Source organism: Lissotriton vulgaris, chromosome 10 (genome assembly GCF_964263255.1).
Source record: "Lissotriton vulgaris chromosome 10, aLisVul1.2, whole genome shotgun sequence".
Classification (NCBI taxonomy): domain Eukaryota; kingdom Metazoa; phylum Chordata; class Amphibia; order Caudata; family Salamandridae; genus Lissotriton; species Lissotriton vulgaris.
In genome coordinates, this window is record NC_141698.1 from 237063905 (window position 1) to 237083089 (window position 19185).

The window sequence follows — 19185 nt, forward strand, 5'->3', positions numbered from 1 at the left end:
TTTGGTCCTCTCCTGCTGCATAATTCCTGTGGCTCTATGTTGCAAGGTACAGGTGGGCGAGCCAACAAATTAACCGGGACATCTAACCGTAGTGTTGGCTCTAGCTTCTAAGAGCCCATGCACAAGCCAAGCCTTGAAAATAATTGGCATGCCAATCATGCAGCACAGATCAGATAAGAATATGATAAGTTGTTTTAAAAATTAAAAATGTGGAATAATTTCACGGTAGTCTGGCCACTAGAATATTTTTCGTATAAATATGGATTTGCTTTACTTGCTACATAATCAATCATCTCCTGCATAATCTACAGATTTTGACAAAAAATGTCAGCTTCTAGGTCAAACTGATCTAAGGTTACTTAAAATGTGGACATCTGAAAGAGACACGTTAGTGATAGATTCCTTACCTTAGAATATCCCCAGGCGTCAGACTGGATCCGGAAATTTTTGCGTAGCAATACCCCTGCGCGCTGGTAGGCGTCGTCTGCGGCTCCGTGTCCGTCGTCGGCGTCGTGAGCGCCGGGATGACGTCATCGGAGTATATAGACGGCGCCCATGCGCGCTGACGTCAGTTCTTCTTTTTTCCGCGCCAGCTAGCGCAGATCCGGAAGAAGCTCTACCCCCAGTCACTTTTTGACTGAAAACTTTTTTGATCTTTTTGATCCTCTACTTAGTCGATTCTCGACTATCGGTGCCAGGGATGCCCGGGTTCAAGCCTTGCTCGAAGTGCGGCCGACTCATGTCGGTCACGGACCCCCATCGCCGGTGCCTGAAGTGCTTAGGCCTCGACCACGACGATCGAACCTGTGACGACTGCCGGGCCCTGACGTCGAAGGCTAGGCGGGAGCGGTCCCGCAAGCGTCTCGAGCTGAGGCAGTCGGCCCCGCGCCGCTCCAGGTCCCGGTCCCACTGGAGGTCGAGGGACAGGTCGCGAGGTCGGAGTCATCGACGTTCCGGGAGTGGTCACCGATCGTCTGGTTCCAAGTCCTCAGGTAAGAGGCATGAGAGGTCGGAGCGACACCATCGGTCCTCCGACCCGCCCCGTCGCTCGCACGATGCGACCGGGGATTCGGGCGACACCGCCCACGCGGCTCCGCGGGAGTCGCAAGCGTCGCCGCCTGCCCCACACCTTCGGGTCCCTGGGCACGGCGCGTCGCAGGAGGAGGTCGAGAGGTACCTCATGGCCATGAGGGCCCTCCCTCCTCAGTCGGTTCCCGTGGCGCCTTCGGGCCGATCGGCTCCGTCTGGAGGTCCTTCCGGGTCGGGCGCTTCGGCCCCGACGACGTCGGGTGCTTCGGCCCCGGCGCCGCTGGCGACTTCGGTCCCGGCGCCGCGCGACCTCGCTGGATCCGGCTCCGGATCCGGGAACTCGCCGGTCGACCCTACGACCTCACCGGCGACGTCCCTTCAGGTGTCGTCCCCGGCAGCTGTAGTGGTTGCCGACCCCAATGCTTCCTACGGTCCGCCTCAGGCGTCGGAGGGGCGCCGCTGGGCGCCGATTCCGTCGGCCTTCGGAGAATTCTATCTCCACGAGGAGGCCCTGGCTGTTAATCCTGGTCTCCAGGAGCCGGGTGACGAGGAGCAGTGGGAGGGGTCCGAGGACCCTCTGGCACGTGATTGCCAGTCTCATCAGGACTGGACATATGAGCTTGGGGAGGCCAGTGGTATTGACACATCGCCAGACACTGGATTTACGTCGCCCCCGACTGTGGCTTCGGAGGCGGGTTCTGCTTACAGTGTAGTGTTGACGAAGGCAGCTAAGGCCCTACACCTTGAGCTCCCCGTCGCGGCCGTGAGGACTAATCTCCTCACTGAGGTACTCAAACAGCAGTCCGGCTCCACGGAGCCCCTTCTGCCGTTCAATGAGGCCTTGTGTGACGTTCTGCTGGGCACTTGGTCCAAGCCCGCCACAGGTCCCCCTGTGGATAGGAACGTGGCCAGACGCTACCGCCCGGCACCGGGCGACCCTTGCTTTTTGTCCACCCACCCCACCCCCGAGAGCCTGGTCATCCAGGCCTCCAACTCCCAGTCCGCATTCCCGTCGGCCCCGCCCGACAGGGAATCCAAGAGATTTGAGCAGTTCGGGAAGAAGGTCTTCTCGTCTGTGAGCCTAGGGCTCCGGTCAGTGAACACCAACTGTCTCTTGGGCCGCTACACCCACACTCTGTGGGACACGGTTGCGGAGGTGCTGCCACAATGCTCTGAGGAGGTCAGGGCTAAACTCAGCCAAACCCTTGCGGACGGCCGAGATGCGGCACGCTTTTCCATCCGGTGTGGGCTGGATACCACGGACTCACTGGGCAGGGCGATGGCAACGACGGTGGCGGTTCGACGCCACGCCTGGTTGAGGTCCGCCAATTTCTCGGCCGATGTCCAGGCCACTCTCCTGGACATGCCGTTTGATGGCCGTCGCCTCTTCGGCGACAAGGCAGACCATGCGCTGGAACGTTTTAAGGACTCCAGGGCCACGGCCAAGTCCTTGGGCCTTGCGGCCCCACGCCAGCAATCGGGTGCCTTTCGCTCCTTTCGTGGCCACGGAAGGGGCGCCCCACCACGGACCGTCAGCCACGCGCCGCAGAATGTTCAGCAACGCGGTGGCGGCCGTGGGAACCGCCGTGGCGGTGGTCGGGGCCAGCGGCGAGGCCAGTCCACACCTCCCTCAGCAGCCCCCGCCTCAAAACCTTCCTAGTCCGAGCTTTCAGGCCCATGTGACGCCTGTGGGAGGCAGGGTTCGCCATCACCTCTCCCACTGGCATACGGTCACTTCGGACAGGTGGGTGCTGCAAATTGTCCGAAGGGGTTTCTCCCTCCCCTTCGAGTCTTCCCCTCCATCCATGCCACCTCAATACCACCGTGTGTCGGGGGATCACTTGCAACTTCTGCAAGAGGAGGTTTCGGCCCTCTTGGCCAAGAGGGCCATCGAGCGCGTTCCTGGGCCAGAAGTAGGACGTGGCTGTTATTCCCACTACTTTCTGGTACCCAAGAAGGGCAAAGGGGGCCTACGCCCTATCTTGGACCTACGGAACGTCAACGGCTTCCTCCGGACGGAGAAGTTCAAGATGCTCACTTTGGCTCAGGTCCTGGCTGCCCTGGACCCAGGAGACTGGATGGTAGCGATGGACTTGCAGGACGCCTATTTCCACATCCCCGTCCTGCCGGCCCACCGGCGTTACCTGCGGTTCACGGTAGGCCTAGAGCACTTTCAGTTTACCGTGCTCCCCTTCGGCCTTACCAGCGCCCCACGGGTGTTCACGAAGGTGATGGCGGTGGTCGCAGCCCATCTGCGCAGGCAAGGGGTATCAGTCTTCCCCTACCTCGACGACTGGTTGTTGAAGGCGGGCTCGCCCCAGACAGTCGTCAGCCACCTCCAGACTACGGCCGACCTCCTGCACTTGCTGGGGTTCTCCATCAATGTGCCGAAGTCACACCTGTGTCCCTCTCAGAAGCTCCTCTTCATCGGAGCGGTTCTCGACTCGGCGCAGTTTCGGGTTTACCCACCCGAGCAGCGGGTTCGGGATATTCAGGCTCTGATTCCTATCTTCGGGCCGTTATCCCGGGTCTCGGTCAGGTTGACGCTGCGGCTTCTGGGACTGATGGCCTCCTGCATCCTTCTGGTGCGTCACGCCAGGTGGCGGATGCGGGCTCTGCAGTGGGACCTGAAGTTTCAGTGGGCCCAGCATCAGGGCAACCTGTCCGATCATGTCCTGATCTCGGAGGGCACTGCGAAGCAACTGCAGTGGTGGCTCACGGACCGCGACTGGGTCAGTGGCAGACCCCTCTCTCTACCCCAGCCGGAGCACGTAGTTGTGACGGACGCGTCCCTCCAGGGCTGGGGAGGCCACATGGGAGAGGCGGAGATCAGAGGCCTCTGGTCTCCGGCGGAGTCCCGGCTCCACATCAACCTTCTGGAGCTGCGGGCGATTCGTCTTGCACTGAAGGCATTCCTCCCCTCTGTCAGGGGGAGCGTGGTGCAAGTGTTCACAGACAACACCACCGCCATGTGGTACTGCAACAAACAGGGCGGTGTGGGGTCGTGGACCCTTTGCCAAGAGGCTCTGCGCCTCTGGCAGTGGCTGGAACATCAGGGCGTGACTCTGGTGGTTCAACACCTGGCAGGTTCTCTGAATGCCAGGGCGGACGAACTCAGCCGCCGGTGCATGATGGATCACGAATGGCGTCTGAACTCGGACGTGGCGCAAGGTCTCTTTCGACAGTGGGGAGAGCCTTGGTTAGATCTATTCGCCACAGAAGAGAACGCGCAATGTCAGCAGTTCTGCGCGTTGGAGTTTCCAAGGCGGCACTCGCTCGGAGACGCTTTTCGTCGCGAGTGGAGCTGCGGCCTGTTGTACGCCTTTCCGCCTATACCACTTCTGCCCAGAGTGCTGAAGAAGATCAGGCGCGACCGGGCCCAAGTTATCCTTGTGGCTCCGGACTGGGCTCGAAGATACTGGTATCCCGAGCTACTCAGCATGTCAGTCGATCCCCCGATTCGTCTGCCTCTTCGGGAGGACCTTCTGTCGCAGCAGCAGGGGACGGTCCTGCACCCGAACCTGTCCAGTCTCCACCTACAAGCTTGGAGATTGAGCGGCGGCAGTTGAGGCCATTTGACTTGCCTCCCGAAGTCTGTGACATCATTCTGGCAGCCAGGCGTCCCTCCACTAAGTCGGTATACGCCTGCCGGTGGAATAGATTTGTGGCATGGTGCGCAGCAAAGGCTGTGGATCCCCTCTCTGCACCCCTTTCGGAAGTGCTGCTCTTTCTTCTTTCCCTTGCCCAGCAGGGCTCTGCTCTGGGCACTCTTAAAGGGTACCTTTCTGCTCTTTCTGCCTTCTTGAGGCTACCAGATCAGCCTTCTTTGTTCAAGTCCCCTATAGTGAGTAGATTTCTGAAGGGCATCACACACATGTTCCCTCCTGTTCCCTTCGTGATGCCCCAGTGGGACTTGAACCTTGTTCTCACCTATCTGATGTGTGCTCCCTTTGAGCCACTTCATAACTGTCCTCTTCGTCTCCTTACGCTGAAGACGGCCTTCCTGGTTGCCATCACCTCTGCCAGGAGGGTGAGTGAGCTCCAGGCTCTTTCTTCTTCTCCGCCTTTCCTGTCTGTTCATCCTGATAAGGTGGTGTTGCGTACACGACCTTCCTTTCTGCCCAAGGTTGTCACGGCCTTCCACATCGGGCAGTCCATCACCTTGCCCACCTTCTTTCCGCCTCCGCATCCCTCGAAAGAGGAAGAGAGGCTCCACCGTCTGGATCCAAAACGTGCGCTCTCCTACTACCTGGACCGCACTCGCCAATTCCGGGTGGATGACCAACTCTTCGTTGGTTACGTGGGCGCGAAGAAGGGAAAGGCTGTACACAAGAGGACCATCTCCAGGTGGATCATCTTGTGCATCCAAGCATGCTACTCCATGGCGAGGAAGGAGCCCCCGGCTGGATTGCGGGCTCACTCCACTCGGGCAACGACAACTGCCCTGGGCCGCGGTGTCCCCCTGCAGGACATCTGTCAGGCAGCCACGTGGGCCTCGCTGCACACGTTCGCAAGACACTACTGCATGGACAGTCAAGTCCGGAGGGATGGCTTCTTTGGCCGTTCCGTCCTCCAGGACTTTCTGGTGTGATATTGGTTCGCAGACCCACCACCGGGGTTGGTATTGCTGGGGTATCTATTCTAAGGTAAGGAATCTATCACTAACGTGTCTCTTTCAGATGCACAAGTTACTACTTGTGTAACGATATATCTGTAAGAGACATTAGTTAGTGATAGATTCCTTACCGCCCTCCCATCCTCCCCGTTCTGCGAACCGATATTTAGGGTTAAGGTCATCCCCTTTCAGGGCCCTAGTTTCAATGGCACCAGTGTTGGTTCTATCATGGCTCTGCGTATCTGGCGCGGAAAAGCTGTGTTATCAGAACTGACGTCAGCGCGCATGGGCGCCGTCTATATACTCCGATGACGTCATCCCGGCGCTCACGACGCCGACGACGGACGCGGAGCCGCAGACGACGCCTACCAGCGCGCAGGGGTATTGCTACGCAAAAATTTCCGGATCCAGTCTGACGCCTGGGGATATTCTAAGGTAAGGAATCTATCACTAACTAATGTCTCTTACAGATATATCGTTACACAAGTAGTAACTTGTGCACCTGTTTGCACACAGGGGAAGGCCCTTAGCAAATGTTAACTGGTCCTCCTCTTTCAATTGATTGATTCTGAATTTGGTTATTAAACTGGAGTAAGGAGGTCAAATCTGTGCTTAGACAGTTTTAGCATGTATAAATATGTCAAAACAATGAAGTAATACAATAAAAACACCCCCTTACAACTGGCTATTAACAGCACACTGCAGGCCGACACTTGATACCTGCGGCACTGTGCCCTTTTTCCTTCTCTATTCCAATCTGCTGGTGTTGGAAAAATTATGGACATGTATTCCAATGACGACAGGCAAGTCGGGACTGTCTGCTGACTTGGTATATGATATTGCTATGGATTGTTGACGCTGGTTGCCTGTCTCCTACTTTTTTCCAGTATTCGGAACGTATTTCTGTAAAACCTGACATTTCCTTGAGACCGTCCCTTTCTCTCTTTCCCCGGTATCAACAGCGGCTCCAGCCGTGTGGGGCAGTTTTTTAGGAATTCCTTGTTTGGCGCTGCTTGGAGAACAAATCCCCTCCATCCTGTTTTAACCCTTCAGTGCACAGCTACTGAGTTGAAACTCTTTAATTGTGTAATCACGGATGCTTTTTGTCAAGCCGGGCGTCTGCATCATCACTGCCCTGCTATAATACCTTGTCATTAACTGCTGGTAAGGGGATAGATCACAGCTGGTTTTCATTTACTTTGGCTTGCGCTCCCGTGCTGTAGAGAGATGGGGTAGAGGAAAAACTATGGAGGGTTCTGGTGGTGGATAAACGGGGAAAGGGAAAAAGTCAGAAAATCGTTGAAACACCCAGGAAGTAACTGTGTTTTAGATGGTATTGACAGTATTGATAGCCTGATTAGCGAGTGCGAAGGCATTTTAGAAGCTGAACCAGTTACTCACTTGTGCACCCCTTCTTGCCAACCCACTCATAGAATTATTAGCCCCAGTCGTCCACCTGCCATTCCAGCAATGTTCAATAAGTTACTCCCAAAGGGGACTCCTGTACCCAACTTTGAGGCATTATCCCATACTGCGAGGGCCAATTCCCCCCCGCACACAAATTCTCATGGTACTTCTAGTAACACTATACCACAGCTAGAACCCCTTATTTCTTCAAACAGGTTCACCCCTCTTTTGGAGCACTCTGACCTTTCCAAGGAAAGCCGTCCCCTGACGCTGCTGATGCGACCACATCTTCATCACACCCAGGACACACACCTGCTCATTAATACGCTCCGGGCTGAAATGGGGACCATGAGATTTATGATTGACTTAGTCAAGTCATTGTTGCAGAATGGCTCACCCTCCAACTGCATGCTAAATCTGTGCCAGGAGCTCACGCACTACTCACGGGCAGGAGCTCACACACTACTCGCGTGCAATCATCATATACCCCATCAGGCAGTTACCCGTGGAAGGTATACTGCCTCCCATGGGCCCACCTAGCCTCACCCCACCATCGTTTCTCACACCCTAGCATCATCTGAACCCACTATCAATCGAGCCACCTACTCTCCTAATCCATTGGTAGCGCATGGTTTCCCTGTTCACCCTGTGACTAGAAACACCTCCTTATCCCAGGGACAATCACTGACCTGCTATGCCCGGACTCAACCAACTATCCCATACTTGCCAATCGCCCAGAAAATCTACATGGTCAATGTCCCAAAATTTGATAAACAGAAAGGGCATAAGGGGGAAGATTCTTTGACCAACAAAGCGATTCAGTGGATTAGTCATGTCGGGGGCTGTCGTTCCGTGATTCTTGACGACCTTAACAGGGCACGAAGTTGTATTTTTCCTGCTCAGTCATTCAATTGCATTGAACTTACTCTTAAAGGGACCGATTTGGCTGAAAACCTCCTTGCCCTGGAATATCGAACCTGCTCCCCTGACTCCTCAATCCATTTCAAGCGCTCTACACCCTTTGATCATAGCAAGTTATTTGCACCCCAACCACTTGGTCGAATAGCGAGTGGCTCTAGCTTAGAAGCTAATGATTGACTCCCACAGGAAGTCAATCATCATCTTGGGTCAAGTACAATTCCACTCACTTACAAAGACAGCAACCCCAACACTGAGGATTGGCAGAGGGTGTCCTATCCAAGGGAAGACAGACCCTTCGTAGAAGCGGGTATGTGCAACTCCCCCACTGACCCTAGTGGGCTGGTGGGTGTGGATTCTTGCACAAGACACCACTGTCAAGCTCCACCCCAAGCTCCTATTAGCCATTGTCCTCCTAATCTAAATGTTGTATTCTCCCAGTCTATCATCCCCTTTGGTTTTGATTTGATCACCCTAAGTTAGCAGGGTATGCCCAGACGTGGGTCCCTTACTCACTTTGCCACTGGATTCAAGCTACCCTGGCTGATGACGGCTGATTAGCCAGAAACCGGTCCAGGATGCTTGTTTCCGGTCCAGGGTAGACTTGGCTTGTCAGTTCGAGCTGGACTGTTCCCATGAGGCACAGGGTCAGACTGATTTGCATATGGCCATGCCTGAACTGGGGTGGTGGAGTGATCTAAAGAATGATGATGTATTAAACCCAGATCAGTTGACTGGGGGTGAGTGTTTGATTTGCTCCAACGCTCCGACCATCATCCCCTTGGGTATCGCTTTGGACTGTTCCCATGAGACACAGGGTCAGACTGATTTGCATATGGCCGTGTCTGAACTAGGGTGGCGGAGTGAGCAATATTTATATGAGAGGGACTAAAGGGGATAGACCCTCACCCACTACCACCTTGTTGGAAGAGCGCTTAGCTAGATGCTTAGCATACTCTAGAGTGATCGTAGCGGGTGATCTTACCAGCACCTTCGAACCACTTGACAAAGAAGACCTGTTAGGCTCCGAGGATGATGATATCAAATGGGCTGTCCCCGCTTTAAATTACCCCCAGTCAAAAAATGGACAGACGGCACTCTACCTTAATGTCTCGTTCGGCCTGAGGGCAGTAAATGGCAGAACTTCCTCGGCTAGGCAGGGCGCGAACACGTGCAACAGAGCCAGCTACGTGTCTCCCATCGAATACATCCTCTTCAATGTGAGGCTCTGGGGAGACCTAATCGATATGAGTGTGGGCACCACCACAGAGAGTGATCACAATCCTCTCTAAGTATGAACCCTCTGTGGGAAGCTCCATACTACTCCAAGAGTAACCCACCTCCGACTCTCACAAGGGAAATCCTCCCCTCTAATAACAGATCTTTAAAATGGCGGAAGGTGGCCTTGCAAGGAAATAAGATCTTAGGCATACAGCATAACCTGGCAAGTAGGCACACTAGAGCTCCAGTCCATGATTGCCAGCGGAAAAGAAATTGGCTGATGTAGCTATGGTTCACTCCTGCTTCTTTGACCAACTTAATGTGCACTTTACACTTCCTGGATCGGACTGTAAGCCCAATTTGTTGCCAAGAGGGTTCACTCGTGGTACACAAAGGATTGTAGACTCAAGCAAACCCTCTTGGCTGCAGCATTCAAAGATTAGAATTGCCCTCTGACCAGAACCACCAGAAAGTGTTCTAAGGCCTCCTTGCGTTTGGCGAAGTTAGCATGGGACGAATCCCGCTGGCAACCACTTAAAGAAGCAAGTGCAGCATGACGCCAATTCATTCTGGTCTTTAGTTACTTTGGGCAGCAAGTCGGGATCACCCTCACTACCTAACCATATTACTGGCCAAGAATGGTATGACCACTTCCGGAAGCTCTGTTCAAATCCGGAGGACTTTCCCCCAGCGGAGGTGGCCGAGTTTGACGGGCACCCCCTTGGACGATGAGGTTTTTTCTTTGGGTGAAATAGAGGCCGCAATTGGCAGAATAGTGCTGTCTAAAGCTGCAGGACCAGACGGCATATCAGGAGACCTGTTCTTGGCTGATATTCCAAATTGTGCCCACTACATTCTTCTGACGAATGCAATAGCTAATGGCGCCCCAGTCCCCGGGTCTTGTGGTCCCAATCTATAAAAAAGGAGCCTGAGATTACCCCTCAAATTACAGGCCCATAAGCCTGATTGATGCCCTGCAGAACAGCAGAGTTCTGCTGCAGAGACTCCAGCTGTGGGCAGGCGATAATGCCATCTTATTGCAGTGTTGGGACGGTTTTAGGGCCAGGACGGGGACCATCGATCAGGCATTTTTGCAGCTCCTCATCTACTGGAAAGTGGTGGTGATTGGCAAGGACAGCCTATACTCTGTGTTTATCGACTTAAAACTGCCTTTGACTTAGTCTCTAGGAGCAAACTATGGTTGGCACTCAAACATGGGCGTGCCACGTTTATTCTCAATCTTGTAGGTTGGCTACACAAAGACTTGCGCACAGATCAGGTGGGGGGGCGCAGGGACATTTGACTGATTGTATCCTTGTCAGCAGGGGAGTCCGACAAGGTTGTGTTCTGGCTTAAACACTATTCTCCCTTTATATGAATGGAGTGTTTAGCTTCCTGCACAAAGACCCAGCAGATGCACCAACTTTGGGGGGCGATAAGGAACCAACCCTTTTGTTTGCAGATGATACCCTACTGGTGTCAAAGACCCCAGTGGGGTTACAGCGACTATTGAATAGGTTTCAACGTATCTGCAATACCAGGGGGCTGGTTTTCAACACCTTATTAAAAGTGAGTTTTTAAACTGAACTGAGAAACCTACTGAAAGTTCTTTTTTTTTGTTTGCAGTTTTAATGTAGCAAACACAACCAGAAAGTATTGGTGCGCTTTACCTGAGCATCAGACTGGAACATGTTTTCCCAGTTCCAAAGTCAGCAGCTCTGGCAGTAATTCTACATACTCACCCTCTCCTTGCCATGTGAAACACAATCACACATGTTCATTTTACACTGCCTGTTGCCTGCCTCATAAAATGCCCCGAACTTAACTGAAAAACACCCCCTTTTGTCACACTTGCATTTGCTGGGCCTCCTGGTGTGATTGGCACGAAAAGAGAAAAGTGGAGTTTTCACACCTCTATTTAATCTCTATTAAGTCTGGGAACGACTAGCGCACTCTCTGAGAAATTCTGAGCGCTTGAATTAGAAAGGCTGTGTGCGCAGCCTGCAGGGTACATAGGTGGCGATCCTACTTTGCTCAGGAGGATCGCCTTCGTTATGGTCTTATTCCTGTGCTGTAACTGGGCTCTTTTTTGCCTTCCTCTGGCTGAATATCTTATTTCTGCTGTAGTTTATCTTTAAGCATGTTTAAGTGTATTTGTTCCGCTGCCTGGATGAAGCATTTGCAGTTGGTTGTTCTTGACTCCACTTATCTTCCCTCCTAGTCAGTTCACAGTTTTAGAGTTGATCCCAAGTCTGCTCTTTGCAGGTTAACGCCGGTGTCACCTCACCCCTCTTCTGTTTTCTGCAGCTGAATGTGAAAAACTTATGGAGTTGTATGAGCGCCTGGAAGAACTGGATGCTGCCAAGGCTGAAGTGCGAGCTGCAAGGATCCTACATGGGTTGGGCTTCACCCCTGCTATGCAGAGAAAGAAACTGAAGGACTTCAGTGGAGGCTGGAGGATGAGAGTGGCCCTTGCCAGGTAAGGAGTCGTACTGTGATCTCATGCATGCAGTGTGCATACAAAGTCCAATGTAGAATAGGATAGCTAAATTGAGCGGCCTCCTTCTAGAGAGGCCAAATTGAGGACCAGTACCTGTTCGAAAAATGGATGCATTGTTCCTGAATCCACTGCAGATAGGTTCTGGGGGATGTGCAGCTTACTTTGCTCAATTGCAAGTTACTCGAGGTGTGTACTCTCTCAGCTAGCCTTTAGGGTTGCAGTAGTTTAGGATATGACTGTTGAATTTCAAAGGTACATACTTTAACTTAGTAGCTTGGAGTGTGCCCCCATAAATGTGCGATTTACTATCTTACTTATTGGATATTGGGTACATCATTATGAACGTAAATATTCTGAGAAATAGTGCCATTCTAAACTTTCCTACCAGGAATCCTGGCCTGGGCATTGAACTCTGATAAGGATCCCTGTCTTATAATAGAACATTCATGACTATTTAGGAACTCTGCTCTTGGGTCGGGACTCCATCTAAGACTGCCTCTTTGGTTCCTTATTAGTCTCCGACTTTGGGCTGTGGACTAATCCCGTTTGTCCATGCCAAAGCCCGCAACTAATCTGTGTGTTGCCTTTTGTTGGGAGTGTTATTGTCTAGTGGCTTCAGGGGTGGGACATAGTAATTTAATTGCACAGCTTTTGTTTGTGTATTTGTCATTTTATTAGATTTTCCAGTTTGACGTGATATTTCAAAATACTTTGAGTGGGGTAGTCTAAATGCCCCTTTTCCCTATGTTTTGGGATGCTAGCTTATGGCATTGTCTGTAGATGACCTACCCTTGTGAAGAATGTGGGACACTTGCTGATTGTGGAAGTTTCAGTTCAGTGTTCGAACTGCTTAATGTTCGGTGTGGGCAATTAGGATATCGGTCTCTCAGGGTTGAGTTGCATACTGTTGACTGGGATTTATTAGGATGTCCTCCAGCAATATAGTACTTGCTGATGGCTGTCTTAGTACATGATCCTCCTTAGATCTGGAGCGATTGCTGATGGTTGAATCATGGATGATTAAGAATATTCTGTTTCTGAAATTGGAGTTCTCAGCAATACAATGCCCTCTTATGCCTAGTTTAGGGAAATATTTGTCTGTCAATATAAAATGGAAAGGACTGCCTCATAGTCTATTATTGGAAAATGTTTCCAGAAATTGTTTGGGTAGTTAATGGGACCACTCTAGTGAAAACATTATTAAAAGCTACACTGCAGCACATCCCTAATGGGAAAATGAATTATGTAGTGTGGTTGTGAGAATCTCAGTCCTTTTTGGCTCCACTTATTTTCTTTAATAAAAATCCTTAGCTCAGTCTTGGGAACCTGTGGCACCGATCAGTCTGGCTTAGTCTAAGAAACAAGCGTAAAGCATTTTGGAGTACCAAAGCAGTTAATAAGGAAGAGAACGCAAAATAATTCAATTATTTTATTATGTTTTGGCTCTCGACGAGGGCCACAAAATTCACAACAAAAAAAGAAACAAGTACATACCAAAAAATAACATTCAATAACACATGTAAATAAAATAACATACAATGGCAAATCTACAACAGGAAGCAATGTCCGACATCTCCAGTAACCTATTAATAAATAGCTAAAAAACCTTTAAAAAAATTAAAAATATGGAAGCAAAACATTTCATTAGGAGGCCAATATAAAGATTGAAGAAAAATGTTCAGATTGGAGATGCCAAGACGGAGACAAATTGGTTTTAGCCATCTGAGTCGCAATGTACGGAGAGCAGGGCAAATCAACAAAACATGCATACGGTCCTGAATACTCAGATTACACAAGTTGCACATAGGAGAGGATCCGTACTATTTGGATAAAAGTAGATTTAGGGGTAATAGATCATAACGTAAAAGGAACCATAATCTACGAATACCATGCGGCAAGTTCCATATGGCATAGGGTTGGGCCAACTTAATAGAATAAGAATTAAGGAGAAGATCAACACCCCTTTTTCCTTGTATTGTATTCTTATCTAACTGAAAGCATAGTTCCCACTAAGCCTGTTTTAATAAGAATTTTAACTGTGTAGGTGATTGCAAAAACAACACACTTTCATCTAACTTTAGAAGAGTCACAGCTCTTCTAAAATTCCTTACAAGTTGTGAGAACTCTTTAAAATTACCCAATAATTCATTTTTAAGGAGGGCTCTCATCGTCCCCGGTTCAGCTCTAGCCAAGCAGGCCACCCATCTTACTAGGGCACATAGTCCCTGTACCCAGCTGCTCCTGAGACCAAAATCAAGCCTGCAAGCGGCCAAAGAGCACACGGTATTTAGGGAAGATAGGGATCTTAAGAGTTTCCCTTCAATTTTATGGCAAAAGTCCCAGTAATTCAACTCTATAAGTTCGATACCGTATATTATCGTAGCGGGAATCTTAGCCCTATACACCTCCAGTAAGCAGGCGAAATGCCTTTTTCCGGTGGCGTGATAAAGGGAATTTAAACCTTTGCCATGGGCGAGGGCTTTGCGTGAGCTATGCTTGATATGGGGTCTCTCACTCAGGTTAGCCGCAATGATTTTCCCCAAAAAGGTGTAAGATTTAACAACCTCCAGTTTTTGGCCACCGATATACCATCCAAAATTTTCGGATCGGCACTTCTTTTTCCCGGCTATGCACATAATTTTGCTTTTCGGTATGTTAATTTTCATGAAGTGGGAAAAAGCAAAATCATGAAGAGCTTGCAGCCGATTTGCAAGGCCTTTGGGAGTCAAATCTAAAATAAGAACGTCATCGGCATACATCAAGCAAGAGATAGGGTTCCCCCCAATCACTGGAGCAAAATAAATCTAACTCACTTATAAAAAAAAAAGTGTCTTTTTATCTTAGATTCTACACTAAAGCGACAATTTATTGAGGGGGACTGGGGTTTTGATTTTTAAAAAGGTAAGTAAAAAACATTGCGTATTGGATGCAATTAATCATTGCAAGCTGTTAGTCAATGGGCTAGAACACCTGGTGGAGTCTTCTTGGACTAGCAACAATGGCTGGGGCCAGTCACAGGGGCCACTCGGGTCCAGGGTGGCAGTTTACCTATCAAAGTTCGCAGTCTTAGGGCACTTGTGTGTACTTTTCTCCGCAAAGCTTGGTCCTGATGCTGGGGATGAAGTGCTGCTGAGGATTCGGATGAGATGTGTTGAGTTTTCCTGGGGCCTCCATGGAGGTCTACTAACTTCATGGGCTGTCTCCGACTTCAAGACTCTAGGTCCATGTTGCAACGGGGGAGTCATGCGCAGGTCCAGTTGCCAATGGTCTCCTGGTTACAACAGATTCAATGGTCAATTACAGGTAAGTTAAGTCTTTTCTTTGGGGGACAAAAGTCTACTTTGTCTTTTGGACCCACATGCTTGGGGGCACTTCAGGAAGGTCCGGACTCGCTCCCCAATAGGCGCCTAGTCATCCAGTGACAGTTAAGTATTCCTGGCAGCTAGGCTTTTGATGGATACAGCTTCCTTCAGCTTTTGGTGGTCCTGAATCCTAACAGGAGGCCAGCCACCTATCCCTTGGATTAACTTCTTCCAACCGGACACCAGTAGAGCTCTTTCCCATGAGTGTGCCCAGCAGATAGTCTAGATAGTCTTCATTGCGTATCCCTTGGGTGCCGTCCAGTTTTTGGTGCAGCCTGTCTTTGCTCAGTCTAGGAAACAGGGGGACAGTCATTATTCGGTCTTCTTTCAGTCTAGTAGTGATCTGAAAACTTTGGGTCTGGAGTGCCATTTTTATGTCCTTTTCCAGTTTGTGGGAGCGGAAAAGGACAACATTGCAGAGGGACGAGAAGACAGCACGGTTGTCGAGACTGATAAGAAGTCGGCGAAGGAGGTAAGAGTCGTTGACCTAAAGACCCCCGACTGACACTTGAAAGAGAGATGCAAAGTCCTCGAAAGGGGTGCTGCTGTTGAAACACTCAACGCCCGCAGCTGCACATAAGGACAAACAGCCCAGCGGATCCTTTGAAAAGGACTCCCAGCCGGCGAAAACTCAAGAGAAACCTAGGTCGTCTAAGCCCAGTCTCGAAAAGGACTGTTCGACGTAGAGGGAAAAAGAGTTAAAGGCGACTTTGAGGCCGACGACCATGAAGCGAAGCGCCGGAGCGCTCTGTGCCGAACGGCCGACCGTGATGGAGAAAAAGAGGAGAAGGCTCGAGGCCGAAATGGCAAACCTCCTCCAGCGAAAGAAGGATTTGAGCCAGTACAACATTCCTTCGATGCCCGCAGCCGAAGCAGAGCCCGAAGAGGGGGTCGAGGACCCACGTCTGCCGAAAACACCGGAACCTGCCGAAGGCAGGAGGCAGAGGACCTAGATTACGTTGAGGCAGATGGAGAAGAGGATCAACAGACCTACCAGGACTCGACATCCTCAGAGGCGCAAGACCTGAAGTGGCAGGATCTCGACCCCGAAAACCCAGAGGAAGGTGTAGTCCTATCCGTCGAGGCCTTCGCTGCCGGACGACATTGGCATATACAGTATGGTCATAAAGAATGCTGCAGCCACTTATGGAGTGAAACTAGAGGCCGAAAAACCCAAGGCTTGTTTTCTCCTGGAAACTTGGGCAAATTAATTTGTTGATTTTCAAAGAGGGTAGACGGTACATTTCAGCAATAGCAAGGGCCATTCAGCTAGAACACAGGATAATTACATACGCACCAAACCATTTTTCAATACAGTAAGGCCAGCAAACGGGAATCGAGAACAATGGCATGGACAAGTCCTCCGTCACGTAGAGACCCGGAGTCAATGTAAAACAAGACGCTCATGACAGCAACACATTCCCAGTACATAATCAAAAACTGCAGGATATGTTGTGGACATCAGAGGAAGTTATCCATTACAAGTCCTTCTATTGCAGAAGGCCGCCTCATAACAAGCGAGTTCTCCATGTGGCGGAGTCCTAGCATGCACATAGAAAAATTAATAGTGGAAAAACCCAAAAGAATCAAACACATGAGAATTACCCATGCTCCATAGCATGTTACGGTACAGTGAGGGCATCAAACGGGAATCTAGCGCAATTACATGGACAATTACACAATCATGGAGAAGTAACCAGGAGTCAATGTAGAGCAAGAAGAGTTTGTCTGACATCACATTCCCAGTGCATAACCTCAACCTGCAGCTGTTTCTCCCTGATTTTAGGGGGGACTGACACTAGTGCAGGACTTTCTACTGCAGAAGGCAGCTTCAACCCAGTATATGCTCCATGTGGCAGGGGTAGAGCCTGCCCATTGAAGTGATGAAAATGGGACACCAGAAGAGTTTCTACAGTGAGTGTGCATCACTAAAGGGGTGTTCTAATAAGTATACCTGCAGTGGGCCCCAGATGTCATGTGGGCGGGAAGAGCGTGGGAGCAATTCAGCACAAGTGCAAAGTTGATCCTGCCAGAATATCATATCTGACAGCCAGTCCTTAAATTTGGGTGCTCTACCCCGGCACCATCGACCTGCTATTCGCCGCTTAGCAATAGCAAGGCTGAAGGAAACAGATGTTAGAGGCATGTGGGCTGCTGAATTCATATCTGTGCATAGATCGCCGCCTAGTGTTGGGTCCGGATGATTGCACATTGTTGTCCTGGAAGAGTCTTTGAAGTATCACAAGATAGGTGGCTCCTCCTCTGGACTACAGTGCACATGGGCATCCCCTCCATCCTTGGATTGTTTTGGGTTCGGATGTTACTATCTTAGCTCAAGTTAGGAAAACTTTCTACAAAGCCAAAAGGCTTTCGACAGCGTCGGTATAGTTTTGTTCGGTACCGATAACTTTGCTTCGAGAGGACATCGCGGAATCAGACGTTTTTTTTCAACACTCGACCCGATCTTCGATCGACGATGGAAAGAAGCTCATTCAAGAGGTGTCCACTTTGCAATGCAAAATACCCGCACAACGATGTCCACCCGGTGTGCAACAAGTGCCTGTCCCCAGATCACAACGAAGCCAACTGTATGGCCTGTGCCCGGTTCAGGTCCGGTTCAGGTGTCCGTGCGCGGTAACAAATTTCTTTAACATAACATAACAGGTCGAAGAAAACTCTTCGAATTCGATGCGCGGCTCGATTGGAGTCGCAGAGATCAGCGCCTAATTCAGAAAACCTCTTCGGGACCGAAGACGAAGAGGTCATCGATCTGGAGGATCGGGAAGAACACTCGGATCCTGTTTCGGAGTATGACTCCCGAGTATGACGCCGAAGATGAAGAGATATTGGAAGAAGAAAACGTCGTCGAAGTGGGAGACGACGCAGAGGCCCTTGGGGCCTTAAAAGATAGTTCAGGCGAGGAGCTATGCCCAACCGTCGACACGGGGGGCCAATGATGAAGCACTCGATAAGGCTCAGGTCGAGGGATCGCCACAAGGCCTTACCCAAGATCTATCGAATCGTTCTACAGCCCCGCATAAAGGCCCGGCTACGAACATATATATATATATAAAGAGCAATCGGTATCCAAAATGCCATCGGTCGATCCAAAGAAATCGAATCCGAAAGCTTCGCTACCAAAAACGAAACAGAAAGTGCAACTGACTCTGGTCGGATCCAAGGCCTCAAACCCCTCGGAGGCGAAGAAACAGAGGAAGGCCATCGATACCGAGAAGTTCCAAAAGGTCATCGAGCCGAAGATTGGGGCACCGAAGACCAAGGTCAAGGCTGTCGAACCGCCGAAGTCGGCGCCAAAGAGTCGACACAGACAAAAGGCTCGAACCAAAAGAGTGGGTCGATCCTCGGACAAGGCCCGAGACCAAGACTGGCTCCAAGGACCCTGTCGAGTCGACACAGCCGACCCCATTTGTATCCAAACAGGTGTCGGAGACACTCCAACGCATCAAAGATAAGGCTACGACGGTCGGACCGAAGAAGGCCCCAACCCCGAAGTTGGTCGGAAAAACTCACACCGCATCGACACCAATCAAATTCGGGTTGTCACCGATGGTGCGACCGAAAATGTTCGATCCAATAAAGGGTATCGGAGCCATTAAAACAGTGTCGATGGGACAAGGGGCTACAGAAGAGCCAGAAGAACAGGAGTCCAGGTAGTTCATCGACTCAGACACTGGTAGACTATCCATATATGAGGAAAATAATACCAGAAACACCCATGGAGTCATATAAGATTCCTTCGAAGAAGAGGGATTCAAACACATCACCAGTTCTTGTGGAACCTCTGCAATCCTATGGACAAGAACCTCCAGTCTTTTTCACCCACATACTCAGATGTGGCTGCAGGGGATGACGATAATGCGGATGCCACTTCTCATGTGAACACTGATCCCGACGATCAGAACCAACCATGGGCAGGTCCGGCTGACCCAGGGGATCCACAGAATGCCCCTGACACACATACATACAATGTGAAAACATCTCCTACTGAGGACACTACTGCCTTTAACGCCCTTATTGAAAGAGCAGCGGGTAACCATGATGTGCAACTACATGCTGACCCTATTGAGGAAGATTTTCTGGTCGACACCTTCTCCACTTCGGAAAGAACCGTC

The 19185-nt window shown here is 50.6% G+C and overlaps 1 protein-coding gene across 1 annotated transcript in view; it reads left to right on the plus strand.

Annotated features, from left to right (window-relative positions):
• The window catches only part of ABCF2 (ATP binding cassette subfamily F member 2), a 216381-nt gene that overhangs the window by 62982 nt on the left and 134214 nt on the right, over positions 1 to 19185 (plus strand). Inside the window, exon 5 of the mRNA XM_086939750.1 lies at positions 11498 to 11669. Coding sequence (XP_086795876.1) covers positions 11498 to 11669 — 172 coding nt within the window. The remainder of the gene's footprint in view (positions 1 to 11497; positions 11670 to 19185) is intronic.